This window comes from Sitodiplosis mosellana, unplaced genomic scaffold, assembly GCF_009176505.1.
Source record: "Sitodiplosis mosellana isolate CC-2019 unplaced genomic scaffold, AAFC_SMos_1.0 Smas_scaffold_6166, whole genome shotgun sequence".
In the NCBI taxonomy this organism is placed as follows: domain Eukaryota; kingdom Metazoa; phylum Arthropoda; class Insecta; order Diptera; family Cecidomyiidae; genus Sitodiplosis; species Sitodiplosis mosellana.
The window spans coordinates 1,534,026-1,553,477 of NW_022601407.1; the positions used below are offsets into that span (position 1 = coordinate 1,534,026).

Consider the following 19,452-nt stretch of genomic DNA (forward strand, 5'->3'; position numbering starts at 1 on the left):
AGAACGATGAATTGTATTGTGTCGTTGAGAATAAAAATGGGATTGGCCGAAACTGCCCGTTTACATGTCAATCATTTAATGTGTTTCTGATAGAAAAAAAAAACGAGACAAATGTTTCAAGCAAATCTGAAGATCTTGAAATGTTTTAAAATATCCGTTTTCTATCTTCTTTCTACCAGGGACACAAAAATTATTTGCAAATAAACGTGCGGTTTCCGCTAATTACATTTTTATTCTCAACGATACAATTTAATTGACGAAATGGAATGTAATAGAAAAATTACACAATACCGCAGAATGGCAATTCTTTTCTTTCCACTGTGGAAGACTATTGAGTTCATATATTTATTTTGTAGAGTGCTGCTGCCAACGAACAAGCTGTTTCCAAGCTAATTTGTATGTGAGTGTGTATGCCTCTGGTTGTGTGACGTGGTAAAATGTTGACGCTTCGAAAGATGTGTGACTGATATTTGCTTAAAGATGCAGCACAAAAGGCTAGTATTCGCTTCATCAAATAAGCATTATTCCCATTTCTACGACAAAAGTCACTTTTTCGAATCGGCTGACATAACACCGCGGCACAAATGGAGAAGCGAATTAACACTTTGTTAACTCCGTGTTTAACTGTTTGTTTGTTTATAAATTGAAATCGAAGCCTGGAATTTGGATACGAAACCTGGTGAATTATATCGAATACATTGCACTACAATTACGCGACCGATGTAAATGTTATTCGTTTTGTCACTCATTGATTTAAAATGTAAATACAACCAACCAATGATTAAATCAGGACGGTTAAATGACTTAACTGACAAAATATTGGCTATTTTTTTCCTCTCTAACATTGTATATGCAAAAATCAATAGCACAGAGTTGTCATTTGAAGATTGTTTTGTCAATTACGTGGCAACAGCAAAGAAAAGGATCAATGGCCAATAGTAATTTGAGTAAAACCTATAAAAGTCATTTCGATTGATTTGGTCCAGTTTGAACAACCAAAAGTTTGGAAATGCTATGGAATTGGTGAATATGGTCAAAATTCATGTTCTGTTTCACATTCATGTAAGCGAAATAAGTGTGTCGTCACTGTCAACATTCGTTGGGATGATGGTTAATTGCCATATTTAATAGTTGCCTTCACGATGCATTGAATTACGCTTTCACATGGATTGCATAGATGACAACTCACTACAGACATGTTTCCTTTGCCGAACCTGTCTCAAAATTGATTGAAATAATTGTGTTGGTGTATGTGTTTGTGTATGTGTGTGTTTGCGTGTCTGTATGTATACGTGTGTACGTGTATGAGGTGTAGATAGTACGTTTATAGGTTTTTTTTCTGCAATTTATTCACCAATACGTAATTGTGAGCAGTGTCTTTTTTTGGTTTTGGTTTTTCCGTAGCTTCATTCCTTATATAATGTACTGTAAATGGGTGAATGGCCATGTTCAGGCCGATCTTGAGTAAATTTTCATTGTTCTTTTTCTGTTTTCATTATTTCATTGTTCCTTGACATGCTCGCTTAATTTAATCCGTTTTTTCCTTTATTTCAAACCATTTGAAGTATACCCTATATTTTTTTTTTAGAAAATAACATCAACTTGGGATTAAAATTCATTCATTCAATTCTTTTGTATCTGTCCTAAATATGTTCCTGTGTCCAATATCTTCATTTTCGGTTTCGGATTTGAGGCATCCCCGTTCGCGTCAGTACTTTTTATGTTTTACATTCGCCCGTCTTTTTTTTATTGTTTCTTTATGATTTATTCATATCCTTATTTGTGTATGTGTGTTTTTTTCCCTTGTTATTCTTTTATAGCTTTTACTTTATCAATGATATTCGCATTAATTTGCCCAGCAATACTCGGGCCCCTTCTTTGTTTTTTTTTTTTAAAGTTCTATCGTTTATATTCTCCATTTTTACTTCATTTTTACACGCTGAGATCAATTCAAATTAAAATTCATTGTTCCTTTTTTAAATATTTTTTTTTGTCTGTTGCTCTTATTCCACAACATTTTTTTTTGGTTTTGTTCTGTTTTCTTTGAGTTAGATTTTATTTTCAGTTGAGTTCCTTGTGGTTGTTATTTTATTTCATTTCATTGTCTGTTTGTTGCTTTTATATATTGATTCAAATTATTTTAATAGAACTTACGTATCTAATTTATATTAGATTCTAGCTAACGACCCCTCGCCCACCTTAGTAAAGCATCTGCCAGTACGTCCAAATGTGCTTTTGTCTGCAAATAAATAAATTCATAGTTTATGAGGAGAAACAACATTTTTATGTATTTTTTTTATGTTCTGTGAACATTGTTCACTCAACGAAATGGTACGTGCATTTTATCATGAATTTAGGTGGGACACAATCTAATTAATACACAATGAGTAATTAATACACAAGAATGCAAATGACAAACATTTTGGTGCACTGAATGTGAATCAAGCACATTGTTTGGAATTTTTGTAAAATAGTTCGTAGTACATTGTTTTTGTACTACTCTTCTTGTTATTTTAAATTTGTTCCATGTCCATTCAATGTGCTTGCATTTCAAATTAGCTCTATTATTAAATTTGATCTGAGTCTGAGGTCAAATTTAAAAAAAGAAGCGATTGTTTATTTATTCATTCTTATTGGTCTATTTGCGTGCAATGAATCCGTTGTTCAGAATTGGATCTCTTCAAATGACCGAATGGTTTTGAAAGTATAGAACAAAATGTGTTTGAAGCGTGAATCGTGGTTAAAACGTAAATTGATGAAATCTAGGGGCTAGGAACAAGTTGTGAGATTCACATAGATTCGCATATATTCATGCGCTCGTTGTACACTCACTGCGCTGCGAATGTCTCGTATACACAATCACACGAATTCACAAATATTCGTACGGATTCGTCTCAAGCGCTTGTGTTCTTACCCCCTAGGATAAAATGCCTGTACAGCTGCACACCGAAATGATATTATAAAAGGCCAAGGGCAAATCAGTCAGAATCTGACGAAGAAATATGCTGCTTTTATCATAGACGTATGAAGGTTTTTATTTTTGATTGCTTATTGTTAAAAGTATATTCATTGCCGACGAATAAATAATTCGAAAAAATGTTGTTCTTCTGATTTAATGTGATTTGAACAGAACTTCTACATGAAAACACAGCAACAAATGCTAATTTTTGTTTACTCATAATGAATATACAGATATTTTGATATGAACGAATGAATTAATCGATCGAAGCGGTGAGACGTTTCACCGCTTTGAAAAAGAAAAATAAATGCGTGAGTGTGTTTCTTTTTATAAAAGCTTCGAAATATACGCATTGGAATAAGTATATATCTTGAAACCGGCTGAAAATGGAGCTTCCAAACCTGATGATTGAATGTAAATGCGCATTATGTGAAAATACACGTTGGTATGTTACATTATTGTTTGGGTTTTCATGTGAAACATGAGTAGCACGATGAATGTACTTGAATGCGGGATTATTGTGATGTTTGTTCCTCAAATGTCTTAATTAGCTGAAAGAAACAATGCTACAGGAAAAAAGTGTGCACATCAATTAAATATATAAACAGATCCGATCCAAAAGCCGAACCGATTTGTACAAGGTCCAATCTGGTAGCAGCATAGTTAGTGCTGAACAAAAACATATCCATGTGTGGATTTAAGCCACCAATGGGAATATATGTAATCAGCAAGAACGAAGAAAAGAAGAAGAGTAACGATTTTCCATCAGTTTGTTCATTCATATTTTGCTTCGGTATTATTTATGAATGTGATAAACAAGTTTTTCTTCGTTCGGAGTTGTGTTTGCCGGTTGTGTGCGAAAGCGCGCTCAATCGCGAGAAGCACAAAGAACACTGCGTGTGTTATCCATGTGCAATAAACTAAGCGATTTTGCATTTACGTCATCGTTAAACAAGCCTCTGTTGTTCCATTAGATATGAATAGCTATATATACGTATCACAGTAAATATTCGCTATGGAAAAATATCTCCCTCGTCATATCTACAGTGGTGGCGTGAACGAGCAGCGTTTCGGTTTGTTCCGTTCCGTTCCGCTTTGTTCTCTTATTTTTGTCAACTACATTTAATTTCATTTAGTGCTCTTTCACATTATTATTATATGTTATTATACCTTTTCATGTTCGCCAAAACCACAATGATATTCCATATAAAAGGGTATATATAGTATATACATGTATACATATTTTAAAAAACATACGCATACCGTTACGCACATATTGACGCATAGTTAAAATAACACGTAACGCAATTCAGAGGAAAAACAAATCGGTACACAAACTCATGTTTGTTTCGGCTTTAAGATTGATTTTATTGGATTGTTGTACTACACACAATTTGCCATTTTACATTCTCTCTCTCTCTCTCTCTCTCTCTCTCTCTCTCTCGTGCGTCATTTGGTTGCTAATTTATATGAGCAGGCTCAATCAACCAAAATCAATTCATCGAACATGTAAATTGAACACTCACACCACGAGCATGTACGTACAGCAAATAGCGAAAGTTTTGGAATGTTGTGGGAAAATCACTTACCGTTTTGTAGAACATGCACGCCTGCCGTTCCTCGTCTTCGCCGTCAGGACAGTCGATGAAGCCGTCACACAAAACATGATCGTCTATACATCGATATCGGCCCTGTCGATCCGGTGTTGGGCATGCAAATCGCTCCATTCCATCCATCGCTGGCGGACATTCTGTGTGTATGTGTGTGTGTGTTGTTTGAGAAGGCAAAATCAAGATGATGAGAGCAAACATTACAAATTAAATCCATATTCAATATGAAACAGTTCGGATACACAACATAAAATATTAAAAACACATCTCGCGTTGTACTACTGTGTCCAAAAAGTAAGGTGACATTGCATTTAAAATTTAGCGCGCTGGGGAATTTGAAAAAATCCTTTTATTTTTAGGTTGGTAGGACTGTCTTTGACATCCCTGCCAAATTACACGTCAAAATATTCATTAGTGTTTGAGATACGCTTCGTTTTGTGGACTGCTAAAAGCAGAGTTTGACTTATCCGCCAGATATATGCTATGGCATAAAAAATATATGCGCATATTTTTTGGTACATTTGATTTTGTGACTAACTTACCATGTAAATTCATATGGATACCACGAATTTGGGACAAAAAATCGTGATATCCACATGAATTTACATGGTAAGTTAGTCACAAAATCAAATGTACCAAAAAATATGCGCATATTTTTTTTATGCCATAGCATATATCTGGCGGATAAGTCAAACTCTGGCTAAAAGTGAATTTCTCGTTTTTTGCGATGTCGAAATTTGTTGATCAGAGAATTTGCATTAAATTTTGTTTGCGGAATCAATTTTCTGCTGCGGATTCGTTGAGGATGGTGCAGAAAGCCTTTGGTGATGAGGCTATGTCGAAAAAAAATGTTTACAAGTGGTATAGTGAGTTCCAAGCAGGCCGTGAATGTGTCGAAGACGAAGAGCGTGCTGGGCGACCATCAACCTCAACCGACGAAGCTCACGTCCAAAAAATGAAAGATTTGGTGTTGGAAAACCGTCGATTAACGATTAGAGACCTTGCTGATGATATTGGCATATCGAAAGGCTCAGTCAATACCATTTTGAAGGATGTTTTGGGCCTCAAACGCGTCAAATCTCGACTGGTACCGAAATCATTGAATTTTTTGGAAAAAAGGTGTCGAGTTGACGTGTGTGAAACAATGCTTTCTGACTACATTGACAAGACGAAATGCATGATCACTGGAGACGAGACTTGGATCTATGCTTACGACCCCGAAACAACCGACCAATCGAGCGAATATCGTGCCAAAGGTGAGCCGAGACCAAAAAAACCGCGCCAAAGTCGCTCAAAAATCAAGGTCATGTTGACTGTTTTCTTCGATTATCGGGGTGTTGTGCATTATGAGTTCCTTCCCCCGGGTCAAACAGTCAACAAGGAATATTATTTGAGTGTTATGCGTCGTTTGCGTAACGCTATCCGCCAAAAGAGGCCGGAATTGTGGAAAGACAACTCTTGGTTTTTGCACCATGATAATGCATCGTCTCACAATGCGATCATTCTTCGTGAACATTTCGCCAAAAAACTCGACTCATATCGTTCCACAACCACCGTATTCACCTGATTTGGCACCGTGCGACTTCTGGCTGTTCAACAAGCTCAAAAGACCGCTCCGGGGACACCGTTTTGAGACGATAGAGCAGATTGAAGCCGCAGCGAAGACGGAGCTGAGGGCCATCCCTGAAGTCGACTTTTTCAACTGTTTCGAAGATTGGAAAATCCGTTGGCATAAGTGCATTGTATCGGGAGGGGATTACTTTGAAGGCGATGAAATTGATTTGGAAGAATAAATAAAGAATTTTCAAAATAAATGCAATGTCACCTTACTTTTTGGACACAGTAGTATCCCCCATACGAAACTCACAATCAAATATGCGATAAGAAATTGTGTCTTGGTTTGCATCGATTTCCCATGTGGATAGTGTGGACCAACAGAGAAACCCATCAAAAACGAGTCCTACTGAATCAGTACTCAATAATGATTTTCAACCAAGCAGATGTATATTGCAAACACATTTCCATACGTGTGTATTGAATTCCATTGTGTTTGTTGGAATTGAATTCAAATGGAAAAGCGGAAAATTTGCAAGTGCTCCGAACCGATGAATTGGCGGCGAAATGTGAAAACGTATGAACTGAAACGGAATGTTTCGTGTGTGTCGGCTAGCTCATTCTCATGGATAAATAATCAATTAATACCTATAAGTGGAGTGTTATTTTTAGATGCAAACGAAAAATACTTCAATTTGAAGTCGATGTATAGTCATTATTGAGGTTATTTTTGGGTCAAAACAAAGTCATTCCCCGAAAATACGACACGAACGTGCCCAAAAACAACACATACTATATGAAAACATTTACCGATTTTTTTTTCTGTTTCATTACCGTTTCTTCATTCTTGTTCTTATTGCGATTATATTTTGGCTTGACGTTCTCGTGTTTCCCACAACTTTTACGGTCTTCACTCACAATATTCACCGTTGGATATTGAGTGTAGATTTGTCAATGTTAGTGTGTTTTTCTGTGTTTGTGTGTGTATGGATGCAGATATTTGATATTTTTACATGGCGTATCAATTCGTTAATTTGTTCCACATGAGCACACAACGTGTGTGTGCCGGTCAGAACGAAAAAAACGCTTGATAACGGAATAAAGTATGCATGTTAATTGCGTGTTGTGGACAAAGAGGGAAGAACGCGTTTTTCAAGCAAAGGTAATTTTTTACGTCATTCAACTTAATAAGCGCACTTCATTAATTATTGAAATCAGCTGACGCGCAGCAATCAAAAGCACACATATATTGATTTATTTTTCGCTAAGAATAAGCTCAAACCGTCATTCTCCCTTTCTCTCTCTCTCTCTCTCTCTCTCTCTCTCCCTCTCTCTCTGTTTAATATTCCAAAACCATTAATCTTGGCATTACGAAGAAAGAACACATATCAAAATGAACACATTTCAATGTTATTTTTCAAGCTGATTGTTTTTAAGGGAAATTTCATACATGTGAACACAATGTTGTGACCGTTGGTTAGCCACCAATTAATATATCTATATATCCATCGTAAATAAATCATACATGAATGGGAAGTAGTACGTGGGTATTATTACGCTTTGAATAATTACTGATCCTTTGTGGAAATTTTGACCCATATGCAATATTAACTCTAGTTACTTGTCAACTCAGGTTGAACCCACATATGGGTTATTACACACAAATAAAATTGGATGATGCTTTTTACACTGTGGGTCCTAAAGTTTGAAGATTTCATGTAATAAATTGTTTATGTGTTCCCAAATGATGAGAAAATATGGCGGTGATTCTTCCAAATTGTTTCAAAATATGGATGACCAAAAAGTTTAATATCGATTCAATTGTAATTTTCTGTTTTTATTTGTTCTAAAGAACACAACACTTGCCATCTTCCACTTGTATTACTTTCACATTGAGAGGCGCTGAAAGAATTTTAAGACTCATAACACAAACGTAATACGAGTGGATACACCTTATAAAAAATGGTACCGATTTTGAGTGCTACGATTAATTGATTCGTGTCCGTGTTGTTCAATTCTATTCCGGAGCGAATGTATTTCAAATGATTTTTGTTTCAATACAATTGATGATTTCATAAATCCAGTCAAGGGAGTTTATAAATGGTCGTACGGTAGGCTATTTGGTTCCAATTTGAATCAATAGAATAATATGTGAAAATATCCAAAGGAGTATTTTGCTCTAGTGCCCAATTTGTCACCTGTTTTTAATAAAAACTTTTTATGGATATGTCAAAATAATACAGGTGGCAAAGTGTTCGATTAATTATGAATTCATTAGCTCTTGTGGTTGATATTTATAATATATTTCATGTGATTTTTTTGCCGTTTTTCAAAAAGGGATACACAAACATTTATTTCAGGCTATCGATGACATATTAAGACATCATGAGTATGTGCAGGGCAACAAAAAATATATAAATAAATATTTCGCTATTTCTGTATCATTATTTTTTGAGATTATTTCAAAGTTTTTAGCGTTGTTTCGTTTAATTTTCAATGGAAAACTTCAATTATTCTTCTAAAAAATCAGGATTTTGGATTTTTCTCAAAATTAAGTTTGAACATTTTTCCGTAAATACTTTGGCAAATTTTAGCTTTATCGAAAGAAAAAAATTCGCTGTTTCATCGCGCACAAATAAATAAATATTTTGGGCTCTTCACTTTTCCGTACACAACGTGTCAAGGGAAAGTATAGGAATTGGTCCCGAAAACTTTTTTCGCAAAATTAGCTTAGATCATCATAAAAACTCGTGAAACGCGTAGAAAACGTTTTGAGACACTTTTCTGTTCGTGTGACGTCGTTGTTGTCGTTGTCGTTGTCGTCGTCGTAGCTGTTTGTTAACACGATAACTCAAAAAATAATTGAGGTAATCAAAATCTGGAAATGCCAAAAGTTTTGTATCCTAAAAACTTAGTTTAAGTTCGAAGATGAGCCATTTTCGATTTGATCCTGGGGTACTAAGCCCTAAGAAAAACCTAAAAAAATAGACACTTTTGTATAGGAGGTACCTGTAAATCGACTCCGATTGGCTTCAAACTTTCTGGGATTTCATTTTTTGGGAGAAAAATAAGATTCTAAAAGTTTGAAATCAATCGGAATCGATTTACTGGTACCTCCCATACAAAATTTTTGAAATTTTGACTAAAATTACCGATTTTCGGACAATTTTGTATGGAAGGTACCGTGTTGATCGCATTTGCAGAAGTTTGATTTTTTGTCCTCAATTTTTGTCGAAATTTTCTTGGAAAAAATTGAGGGCCAAGAACCAAACTTCTGCAAATGCGATCAACATGAAACTTTCATAATCTTATTTTTTCTCCAAAAAATGAAACCTCAGAAAGTTTAAAGCCAATAAGAATCGGTTTACGGGTACCTCTCATACAAAATTGTCGAAGTTTTAGTTAAAGTGACCGATTTTTCACTTTATTTTTATTATTATATTTCAATATATCAAGGCAGTGAGCCTTTATTTCAAGAAAATTCACAAAAAATAACCAAAAGTAGCTACGGACAACGCAGGCCAACGGTACGGAAAAGTTCGGGATTACCAATGTAATTCTTTTTATTTATGAATAATTTTTGTTGCCCTGAGTCATACATGCATATATTTGTTGGCAAACTGATTGCAAATGACTGACGATATTTGTGTTAATCACGTTGGCGCTTTGCGGTTTTATTTTCTGTCTGTACTTATGGTGTCCTGATTCTTAATATTTTGTGTCACACACGAAGCTTCGAACACAATTTTCTGTCATTCTGATTCGCATTGACTTCTGAACGAGTTTGGAATAGAACACAGGCAACAGTATTTCATTTCGCTTCGTTTAAAAAAACGTGCACAAAATTCGGATCAATATTTTTCGAAAAATTATCCTTTCCCTTCCTTGTTCCCATCGATATTCCATGTACGAGTTGTATTTTGTTTCGTTTTGCTACAATATCATGCTACATGGAATGCCTTGGCAAAACGACACCCAACGACCATTGCTAAATTTGAATGATTTGATATTATGGCATGTGTAAACTTCCCACGGAAATGCGCACTAGTAGCGTCTATGTCGTCACTTATATGTGAAATCGGCTATTTATTAATACATTTGAATATGATAAGTTAACATCATTTGAGCAAACAAACGATTTAACATGGCGCTACGCAGCTTAGTATGTATTATCCATATCAGTTTTCGTCTGCGGATTTGTTGACGATACTCTTGTTGGCATAAATATGTGCATGTAAATGACATAGCTCAACTGTGGAAGAAAATGTCATTACTGTGTTCAACTATGCATTTCCATGGAAATTTTCTATAGAATATACAATATCATGATACACCGTGTGAATATGTTGCATTGGAGAAACGATTCACGTTGCTGTTCTATATTTGCATATCGGAAATTATCCATTGTCGATCTTGGCTACTATATAAATGCGGCACCAAAACCGGCCGGTTGAAACTATATTAGTTCGGTTTTCGTCTGAACATCGAAGAGAGAGCGCACACCCAAATTCGTCCGCAAAATTTGTGATTGAATAATAAATCAAACTGCAATAATCAGTCATCCAATCACCATAAACATTTGACGATGTTTGTGAATATTTTTTGGCCACCAAGTACAATTTGATCATGTCAGTCTTTCGATGCACAAAAAATAACAGAAGATTCCCCTTTGGTTTTATGTTATCCGATGGCTTTGTTATCCTTCTGTCTACTTTTTTTTCGTGCGTTGCCGTACTGTGGTATTCTCTATCTCTTGTCACATTCTACCAAGGAAGAGAGAGAGAGATATTTTGTTACTAAGTACCATATTGTATGAGATTTTGCGTGTGCATATTCCCCGATTTTCTATTCAATTCGTGAGAAATTTTTGCTCTCTTTCTTTTTTCTTTCCATGTTTTGTGTGCAATTTCTTTTCGTTGCCCACTGAAGTATTTTCTGGCTGGCTACCGCATATGTCGAGGCTACGACCGATTCAGCTTTGGCTGGATATTGTCGCGTACGGTATGTCTGAATAGCTATTCCCATTGTTGAATAAACAATTACATATCATGTTTAGTGTATATACTCTGGATTCTATACATGGAAAAGTCTTTTCCCATTTACGAATTCATACATAAACACACAGCTCCGTGTATATTCCACAATTCACACAGCCTTTGCTGTAGATCGTTTTTCGTCTTTGTATCTTGAATATCTATTGTCTTTTTTGTATGTACTTGGGGGGTTTTAAAGTTGCATGCATCTCTTTCTACTTTATAAATGTCTGTTATTATTTTTACGGGCGCTTTCTCCGTAAGACTGTCGTTATTCATTTCATTTTATGTATGAGTGTATGCATCTTTGTTTGTATATGTATGTGTGCATTTGTGTCATCATTCCGTGGTATGCGTATGTACTTTTCGACCAATTTCCGCGTGTAATATAATTCGTGTAGTGTGTACTTGATGATACCAACGCATCCGAAAAACTATAGTAATACAGCAAAATGAAGCGACTGGAAAAAACCAGTTTTGTATTTGTATGCGAAACAAAGTTTCGATGCATACTATCAAAGCATTGCATAGTGTACACACACATCCACGCATACAATCATAAGAATTGTACACATATATATTGGCGACAAATGTTGGCTTGCGAACGAAATAAGCTTTTGGTTCCCACAACATTTGGGCGCCTTTTGGTCCAGACATTTCTGGGTAGTTTGACATTTTGTTGGTTCTTTGACATCTGCATGGATTATACAAGGTGTGACTGTGTGCGTGTGTGTGTAATCGTGCATGCTGAATCTCGGTTAGTCCAGTGAAAAAATCACATCATTCGCTTTCGTGAATTATGGAATCAGCGACCGTGATTTGAGAATGGTCATCTTTATATATTATCTCTCACAAACCGGATATTAAAAAGTGTAACGGATGTAACCGTTTCTGACATGCTAAGACACAAACCCAGAACAACTTATAGGCATCAATTTGACATTGATATATTCAGAGAATGGCCATAATGGAACCATACATTCCGATAAATGTATTTGTATTTGTATTTATTCATTGGGATAGATAGATAGATAGATAGTTGGTTTGAATTATTTCTAAATTCAATTTCTAAAAATAGCTGCTATTATACTAATGAAGTTCATAATCATTAATTAACCGGTAGGAATTTTTCAACTACATTTGTTACATTGGCTACATCCTATTTTCATATACACACACTTGAGTCGAATGATTCATACAATACACAGGGAAGTTGAGCGAACGAAATAGCATAGAAAAATCCAACATACTATTGTCGTGTGGCATTTATAACGTCCATGTGAATGTATCTAGGTGAGACAGAGAGCGGAACAGAAGAAACAAGACCGCAGAGCTTTTCTTCGCTCCGCTCTGCGTTCTTGAGTTTTTAGTTACTTAATCTATTTTGTTGTTTCACAACAAACTATTTTTTGGCGCACTATATGAAATGTATTTCATCAAAGTAACTTTGAAGTAATACATTTATTTGCAAAATGAATGACAACATCTTGGTGGTAAATTCTTTTTTAAAATATACTGCCCTTGGTTTAAATTAAATAAATAATATGAGCATAGAATCTAAAATCACTTCAATTCTGTTCAAGACTCAAAAAAATACTATACGAAAAATTAATGTAATTTTTAAACAACATTTGATAATAAAAATTTGATTAGCGTTTCATGATACTATGCACTTATTTGTCGTTAGTGCACCTGTTTTAAATTAAATAAAAAATATGAGCATAAAATTCAAATTCACCGTAATTGGTTTCATCACTCAAAAAGTATTAAGAAAAAAAAGCAGATTAGTAGCTCTACATTTCATGTAGTGCTAAAAAAGGACAGCGTTTGGAATACCTTCATACGTGCTACAAAATTTTTTACGTGGCAAAGGTTTATTGAACTATAGCGTTCGGTGATCCTTAAACGTGTCCATGTCCGTGTCCACGTCCGGTATAACATATGCTAAATAAAAAAACAACAACACACATGTACACTACATGCAAGAGGGCAATAAATAAATCTGTTCTCTCTCTTCCTCGCTCTTCTTTGTTCGTCCTTCTTCTCTTTGCTTCCCTTTGCACTTTTCCACTTAAATATGTATGTTTGTTGTTTTTTTCTCTACTCTTTCTTCTTTGTCTTCAAAGCATGCGATTGGAATGAACGTAGCTGAATTGGATTCCGGTATACTGACATAGCGAATCTTATACATTGCCGAGTGCAAACGGGAAATGGTAGGGAAAGATAAATAAAATATATAAATTCACAATAGTTAGATGGTGTATGTGTCTTCTTTTTTTTCTTCTTCTTCACCGGAACCATATGAATTAGAGCAAATATATTGCAAAATCAAATCCAAAAGAACGCCCTGCAGAACGAAACGAAACCATATCGAAAATGGACATAAATATGGGATAAATATTCAAAATTGTTCGCTGTCACATATGTTTGAAAGAAAAAAATTATAATGATTTTTCCATTTAAGTAACAACAATGGAATGAAATACCTGAAAATCAAGAAAAAAAATTCAACAGGAAAGTCGGAAAATCAATGGAAAAAAAGAAAAAAAGATCAAAAGCAAAAAAAAAGGAAAAGTCGAAAATTAAATCACATTTCCAAAAACCGTTCTACTCTCATTACATCAACAGAATATTAATCTGGAGCAATATTCTTCAGCTTTGAATCTGGATCTACAGCGGTTCCGCCATCAATTTCAAAGAATCTGAATAATTGCAACGAAAGGCAGACAATTTTTCCGGTTTTCAATTGGATGCAAGATTGTGATATTGTACATATGCACATGTGTGTGTATGTTGCAAGTCAATAAGGAAATGACAACGAAAATATTTTATAGCAGCTCGTTTATTGGAATATCGATCGTGCGATACGTGCCAAAATCGACAATACCAACTAAAGCCGATTAAAACGATTACGATATATTTCAGATACACACAATAAATGTGGATGCACACAATGCTGTGCATCGCATCAAAGTCGTTAACCCCAATTTCTATCCATATCTCACTCTACCTCTACCTCTCCCTTTCTTTCTCTCTCTCTCTCTCTCTCTCTCTCTCTCTCTCTCTTTCGCTCTCGCTGACACACACTCATGCATACGATACATTACCACAACATGTCCGCCGCATTGCCATTCGCTTGGATTCTATACTGTGTTCGAAAAGCGATAACTCATTATTAGACTTGTAGCATATGAAAATTAGATTTACAAATTGCTAAATGAGCATTTAATCGCCGTGTCATTTTTCTGCGTGTATTAATTAATAAAGTTTCAATACTACTGATCTAATCTCGGTTTGATTAGTAAAGCTTTTTCGATGTCCAAGTACTTATTGATAAACTTGAATTTCATTATGTTTGTAAAACGACGCACCCAGAAGGAACGAATAACTTTTTCGCTCAGAAAAAAAAATATTTTCTCCATTCGAATTAACTAATTTCCTATTCGAATTTGCATTACGATCGTGGATTTGCTTTGCAAAATATTGCTATCAGACAATTATCGACAAACTATAATTTGAAGGAAAATGCTCTAACTAAATTGTTCAATTATTGACAATCAATTCTTCAAAACACCTCATGTGCCGGTGTAAACACATTTATGCCAGAGAATTCTTACTGAAACGATATAGTATCATTTCCGTTACAAATTCAATCCAGAGTGTCAAATATTACCGCCCCAAAGCAACAACTTCATTTGCCATGAGCCAGATGACTCTCACTTTATTCCCACAGTGGGTTTGCAACTCCATGGATTGATTGTTTGTATTGGGTCTGGGAATTAATCGTGTCGATTTTTCAAAAGATGGCGTAACTTTGCATGGTTGTATCGGGCAATACTTTTTTCTTTTTCACATGAGTGGTCTAGTGTCAAACTACAAAAATCATCATCTATCATTTCATCGAAGTTTGGATAAACATTTTTTTTGCGCCTTAAATATGTCAAATTTTGTACCGAAAAAGCAACATTTCCCGCAAGCATTAATTTTTTGCTTTCATTTGAAGAAAACTGCGGCTGAAGCGCATCGAATGTTGGTGGAAGCCTATGGTGAGCATGCTCCATCGGAACGTACATGTGAACGGTGGTTTTTACGGTTCAAAAGTGGTGATTTTAGCACGGAAGACAAGGAACGTCCCGGCCAGCCAAAAAAGTTTGAAGATGCGGAATTGGAGGCATTGCTCGATGAAGATTCGAGTCAAACTCAAGATGAGCTTGCCAGAGCATTGAATGTTGACCGAAGCACTGTTGGATATCGTTTAAGGGCCCTTGGTTTCATTCGCAAGTTGTCAAATTGGGTACCACATGAATTGACGCCAGCGCAAGCTGAAAGGCGTTTAGTGACTTGCGAAATGCTGCTCGCAAGGCACAAAAAAGAGGTTTTCTGTATCGAATTGTCACTGGTGACGAAAAATGGATTCATTACGATAACCCCAAGCGCAAAGCATCGTATGTTAAGCCCGGCCAACCAGCAACATCACAGCCAAAACAAGAAATTCACGGCGACAAGGTAATGCTGTCTATTTGGTGGGATGAGGAGGGAGTGGTGTATTATGAGCTGCTGAGAAGTGGTCAAACCATCGATGGGCCTTTCTACCGACAACAATTGATACGTTTGAAACAAGCAATCAAAGAAAAACGCACGAAATGGGAGACCAGAAAAGAGACATTGATTTTCCTACATGACAATGCTCGGCCACACATTGAGAAATCGGTCAAAAACTACTTGGAAAATAGCGGATGGGAAGTTTTGGCTCACGCCCCGTATAGCCCAGACCTGGCTCCTTCCGACTACCATTTGTTTCGATCGATGCAAAACCATATGGACGGAGAGCGGTTCTCTTCAGTTGAAGAAATCCAAAATTGGCTCGATGCATTTATAGCCTCAAAAGATGAGGAATTTTTTAAGGCAGGCATCCGTCAATTGCCCACATTGTGGCAGAAGGTCATCGCTTCCGATGGACAATATTTTGATTGAAATGTAATTTCATTTTGGTATTCAAATAAATGTTTGAAAATTTAAAAAAATCGACAAAACTAATTCCCAGACCCAATACATAGTTACTTATGGGATTATTTATTACTTATATAACATCATTCGTTTCATCGGTCCATTTCATTCGTTTGAAATTATCCTCTATCCTTCATTATCCGTTTCCAGCAATGATTATTATTATTATTGAATTGAGTATGAGTGGTTTGAATAGTTGCGTGAGCCCTGGGGTATAATTTGGTTGGAGCATTTTTACTGCTCACAAATTATTTAGCGTGAAAGTTTATTCAGTGCGTTTCGCATGTGTTTAGAAAAAATTCTAAAAGCGGATGCAATGGGGTGTCTCGTATATTCGTCTATTCACGCTTTTTGGACATGAAAGATTCAGCATGTTCAAGTGCGATTCATTCATATTTGCTTTATGCTCGTTTTGAAAGCTCATGTAAGAATGGTCTTTTTTATGCATCAGATTCATACTAACGATATGTCTTCACACTGAGTTAATTTAACATTCGATTTAGCGCGATGGTTATCGTCTCACTCGGTGGTATAAATACCAAAAATGAAATTCACACACATACACACACACACAGAGAGAGAGAGAGAGAGAGAGAGAGAGAGAGAGAAAGAGAAAGAGAAAAAAGAGAGAGAACGAGTACATAGAACTCACAATGTCGTGATTGATTCTGTATGCGTGCCTTCGCTCAATGAACCGTATAGCCAAAATGTGTATAAGTAATAGGGGTATGTATATTTGAGGCTCATTCGCTGTGGCACTTGCTGTGTATCTCGCTTTACCTTCAATTTGTGGTCGGTAAAATACAGATGGTTCGTAACAAAATCACAACACGACACTGATTACCGCATATTCTCACTTTCAAAGGAAACTCATTTGACTAATTTGTGAAATTGAAAGTGCCTCCGAACGAAAATTCAAATGCCCATCATGTCATGGAGACGTTTGGTAAAACTGGTACTCACACACATACACACACACAATACCGAATTCTCTACGTTGCGACCTTTATTCTATGGTATCCACTCTATCACTATGTATTTACTCGGTAAAACCACTATTCGTTAGATTCGTATGTATTTCAAATAAACCGGCGCTCGGATTCTCATTAATGCGTCATGAAGTTCAAAATGAAATGCTATCTGTTCGCCACCCGACAACACCCACATACATACACATAAAAAATCGACAAATTTGTACCACATTATTCATAAGTATGCTCGCAATGAAATAGATCCCATAAAAGCTGAGCCAGTAATACCGCATTGGTTTTTGGGAAACATTATGCAGAGTGCAACCAAACTCATCCAATCTTCGTCTCTTCTCTGGTTTTTATCTAAGAGCAGTAGCAGCCGGATCGCTTTGTTTTTCGATATCAGACTGGATAAACTGGCGGGTGAATCGGTTCGTTAGTTACACAATTGATCTAAACGCTTGTGATCACATTTAAATAAGACGACCGCTTTATGTGCAAGCACGCGTTCTTGTTTCCGCCTGGGAGAAAGCTTTCTCGCTTTCAAATACACATAAAAGCTTCGTTAAACACAATGTGAAATTTAAATTGCTGCAATTATTTTCAAGGAGCCTTTTCCAACTTAATTAATTGATATGTTTCTAACTAACGTCACTAACACACCATCACACATACACACGCGCAAATACTGGCAAAGCACGCAAGTCGCTCACAATACTCAACATGTATATATAATAAAACGAGTAGAATAGATTGGAGTTTTTTTTTCACAATGTTTCAAAGCACGTTCAAGTACAATTATTATGGACTGATTCGAATTGGGTTCGGTATGGTTTCTGTTTCTAATTCGTTTCTCTTTCCCCCTTTCCCTCTGTCGTTTTGTGTTTTGCCGTGCTGCAAATTAAATGTCGATTAAATGAGTTCTGTAAATTATACAGTGTTATCTTTGATTCATTCATGTTCAGACCTAAGAATAGCATAGAACCGCACTCATTCTACTGAAAATAAAAAAGAAAAAAAACACTCACACAACAATCACAAAACAGAGACAACAACAATTGTTTGTTCGCGTGGTAAAAGCGCAACTACATTCGCGAGTTGCAATACAATCTAATGAAAACAGAAAATGCATTGACCCGGGACCGACGGATTCAGGTACACTTTACCGCTAAACAAGCGCATAAACAAATCATTTTTGAAATAGAAGTAAAGAGCTTTGGAAATGGTAATTAACACTCCTCGATGACAACAGTAACACGAACAGAGAAAAAAAATTGACAAACAGACGGTGTATGGATGTAGAAAAGTAAATGTGAAACAAGAACAAACCAACAATAACATAATAAAATCGTTGTGTTAATCAAAAAAGTAACAAAAATGGTGGTTCACTGTCGTCGTGAGTGCTCGTACCGTTTGCGTTAGCAAAGCGGGTAGGGGATGGTATCATTTCTATGTTCAGGTTATTTAATCATTGTATCATTATATCTGTTAGCCACTTAAACATAACAAAAAAATATTTGAACGGGCAAAAGCGCGTGCGCACTGCGCACAGTGTGTGTCGTTGACTTTACCAAAAAATGATGTGAGCACCATTTTCATTGGATTTTCCAACATCTATTGTTTCTGACAATTTTGGTTGAAATTTTTTCCATTGTCGTAAATAACAGAACATAACTGAAATAAATCAAATTTTCAATTGCCTGTACCGAATTCAGTGTGCAAAAGATCTTTTTCTATTGTGTGTACATGAAGCGAGAAACAAAAACGTGAATGATTGTATCTTTGACCATTTTTGTTGATGTAAAGCTCCAACATGTGCCCTCATTCAGCCGTTTTGTCCGTTAGGCTACATTTCAACCCTGATAGTCGATTTTTTGGGCGTTGATTCAATCGGGTGCGCTATGTAGCGCGCGAGAGGTAAAAACACACGAAAAAAGCAGTGTGTGAGCATTGTTCATGGGCCATCCTTTGCGTTGACGTCAATTAAATTGGATGAGTGTGAGTCTCTTGGAACATTTCAATAATCAACGCACAGATGTAATAATCGACATTGTTTATGGCTTGGACTTTGCATATCAATATTTTTTATTTTATGCTGATCATCGTCGAAACCAACTAAACAGTGAGCTTGCGGTAATCAAAAACGTTTCGTTTAATTTTCATGTGCATGCATCTCGCTCGTTTCTTTCGTCATCAATCATTTTCGTGTTTCGGAAATTTTATTTTCACTCCCTTCTCATACTGGCACATTTGTGACGATGGGATGATTGTATGCATAATTGAAAGGAACAACAAAAACAAAAATTGCCTCGTCTACG

The 19,452-nt window shown here is 35.9% G+C and overlaps 1 protein-coding gene across 1 annotated transcript in view; it reads right to left on the minus strand.

Moving 5' to 3' along the window:
- Positions 1 to 2,053: 2,053 nt before the first annotated feature.
- Positions 2,054 to 19,452, minus strand: part of LOC129575096 (probable serine/threonine-protein kinase fhkB) — a 33,542-nt gene continuing 16,143 nt past the window's right edge. The window contains exons 5-6 of the mRNA XM_055458023.1: positions 4,549 to 4,709; positions 2,054 to 2,239 (exon numbers count right to left, since the gene is read on the minus strand). Of these exons, the coding sequence (XP_055313998.1) occupies positions 2,180 to 2,239; positions 4,549 to 4,709 (221 nt within the window). The 3' untranslated portion in view covers positions 2,054 to 2,179. The remainder of the gene's footprint in view (positions 2,240 to 4,548; positions 4,710 to 19,452) is intronic.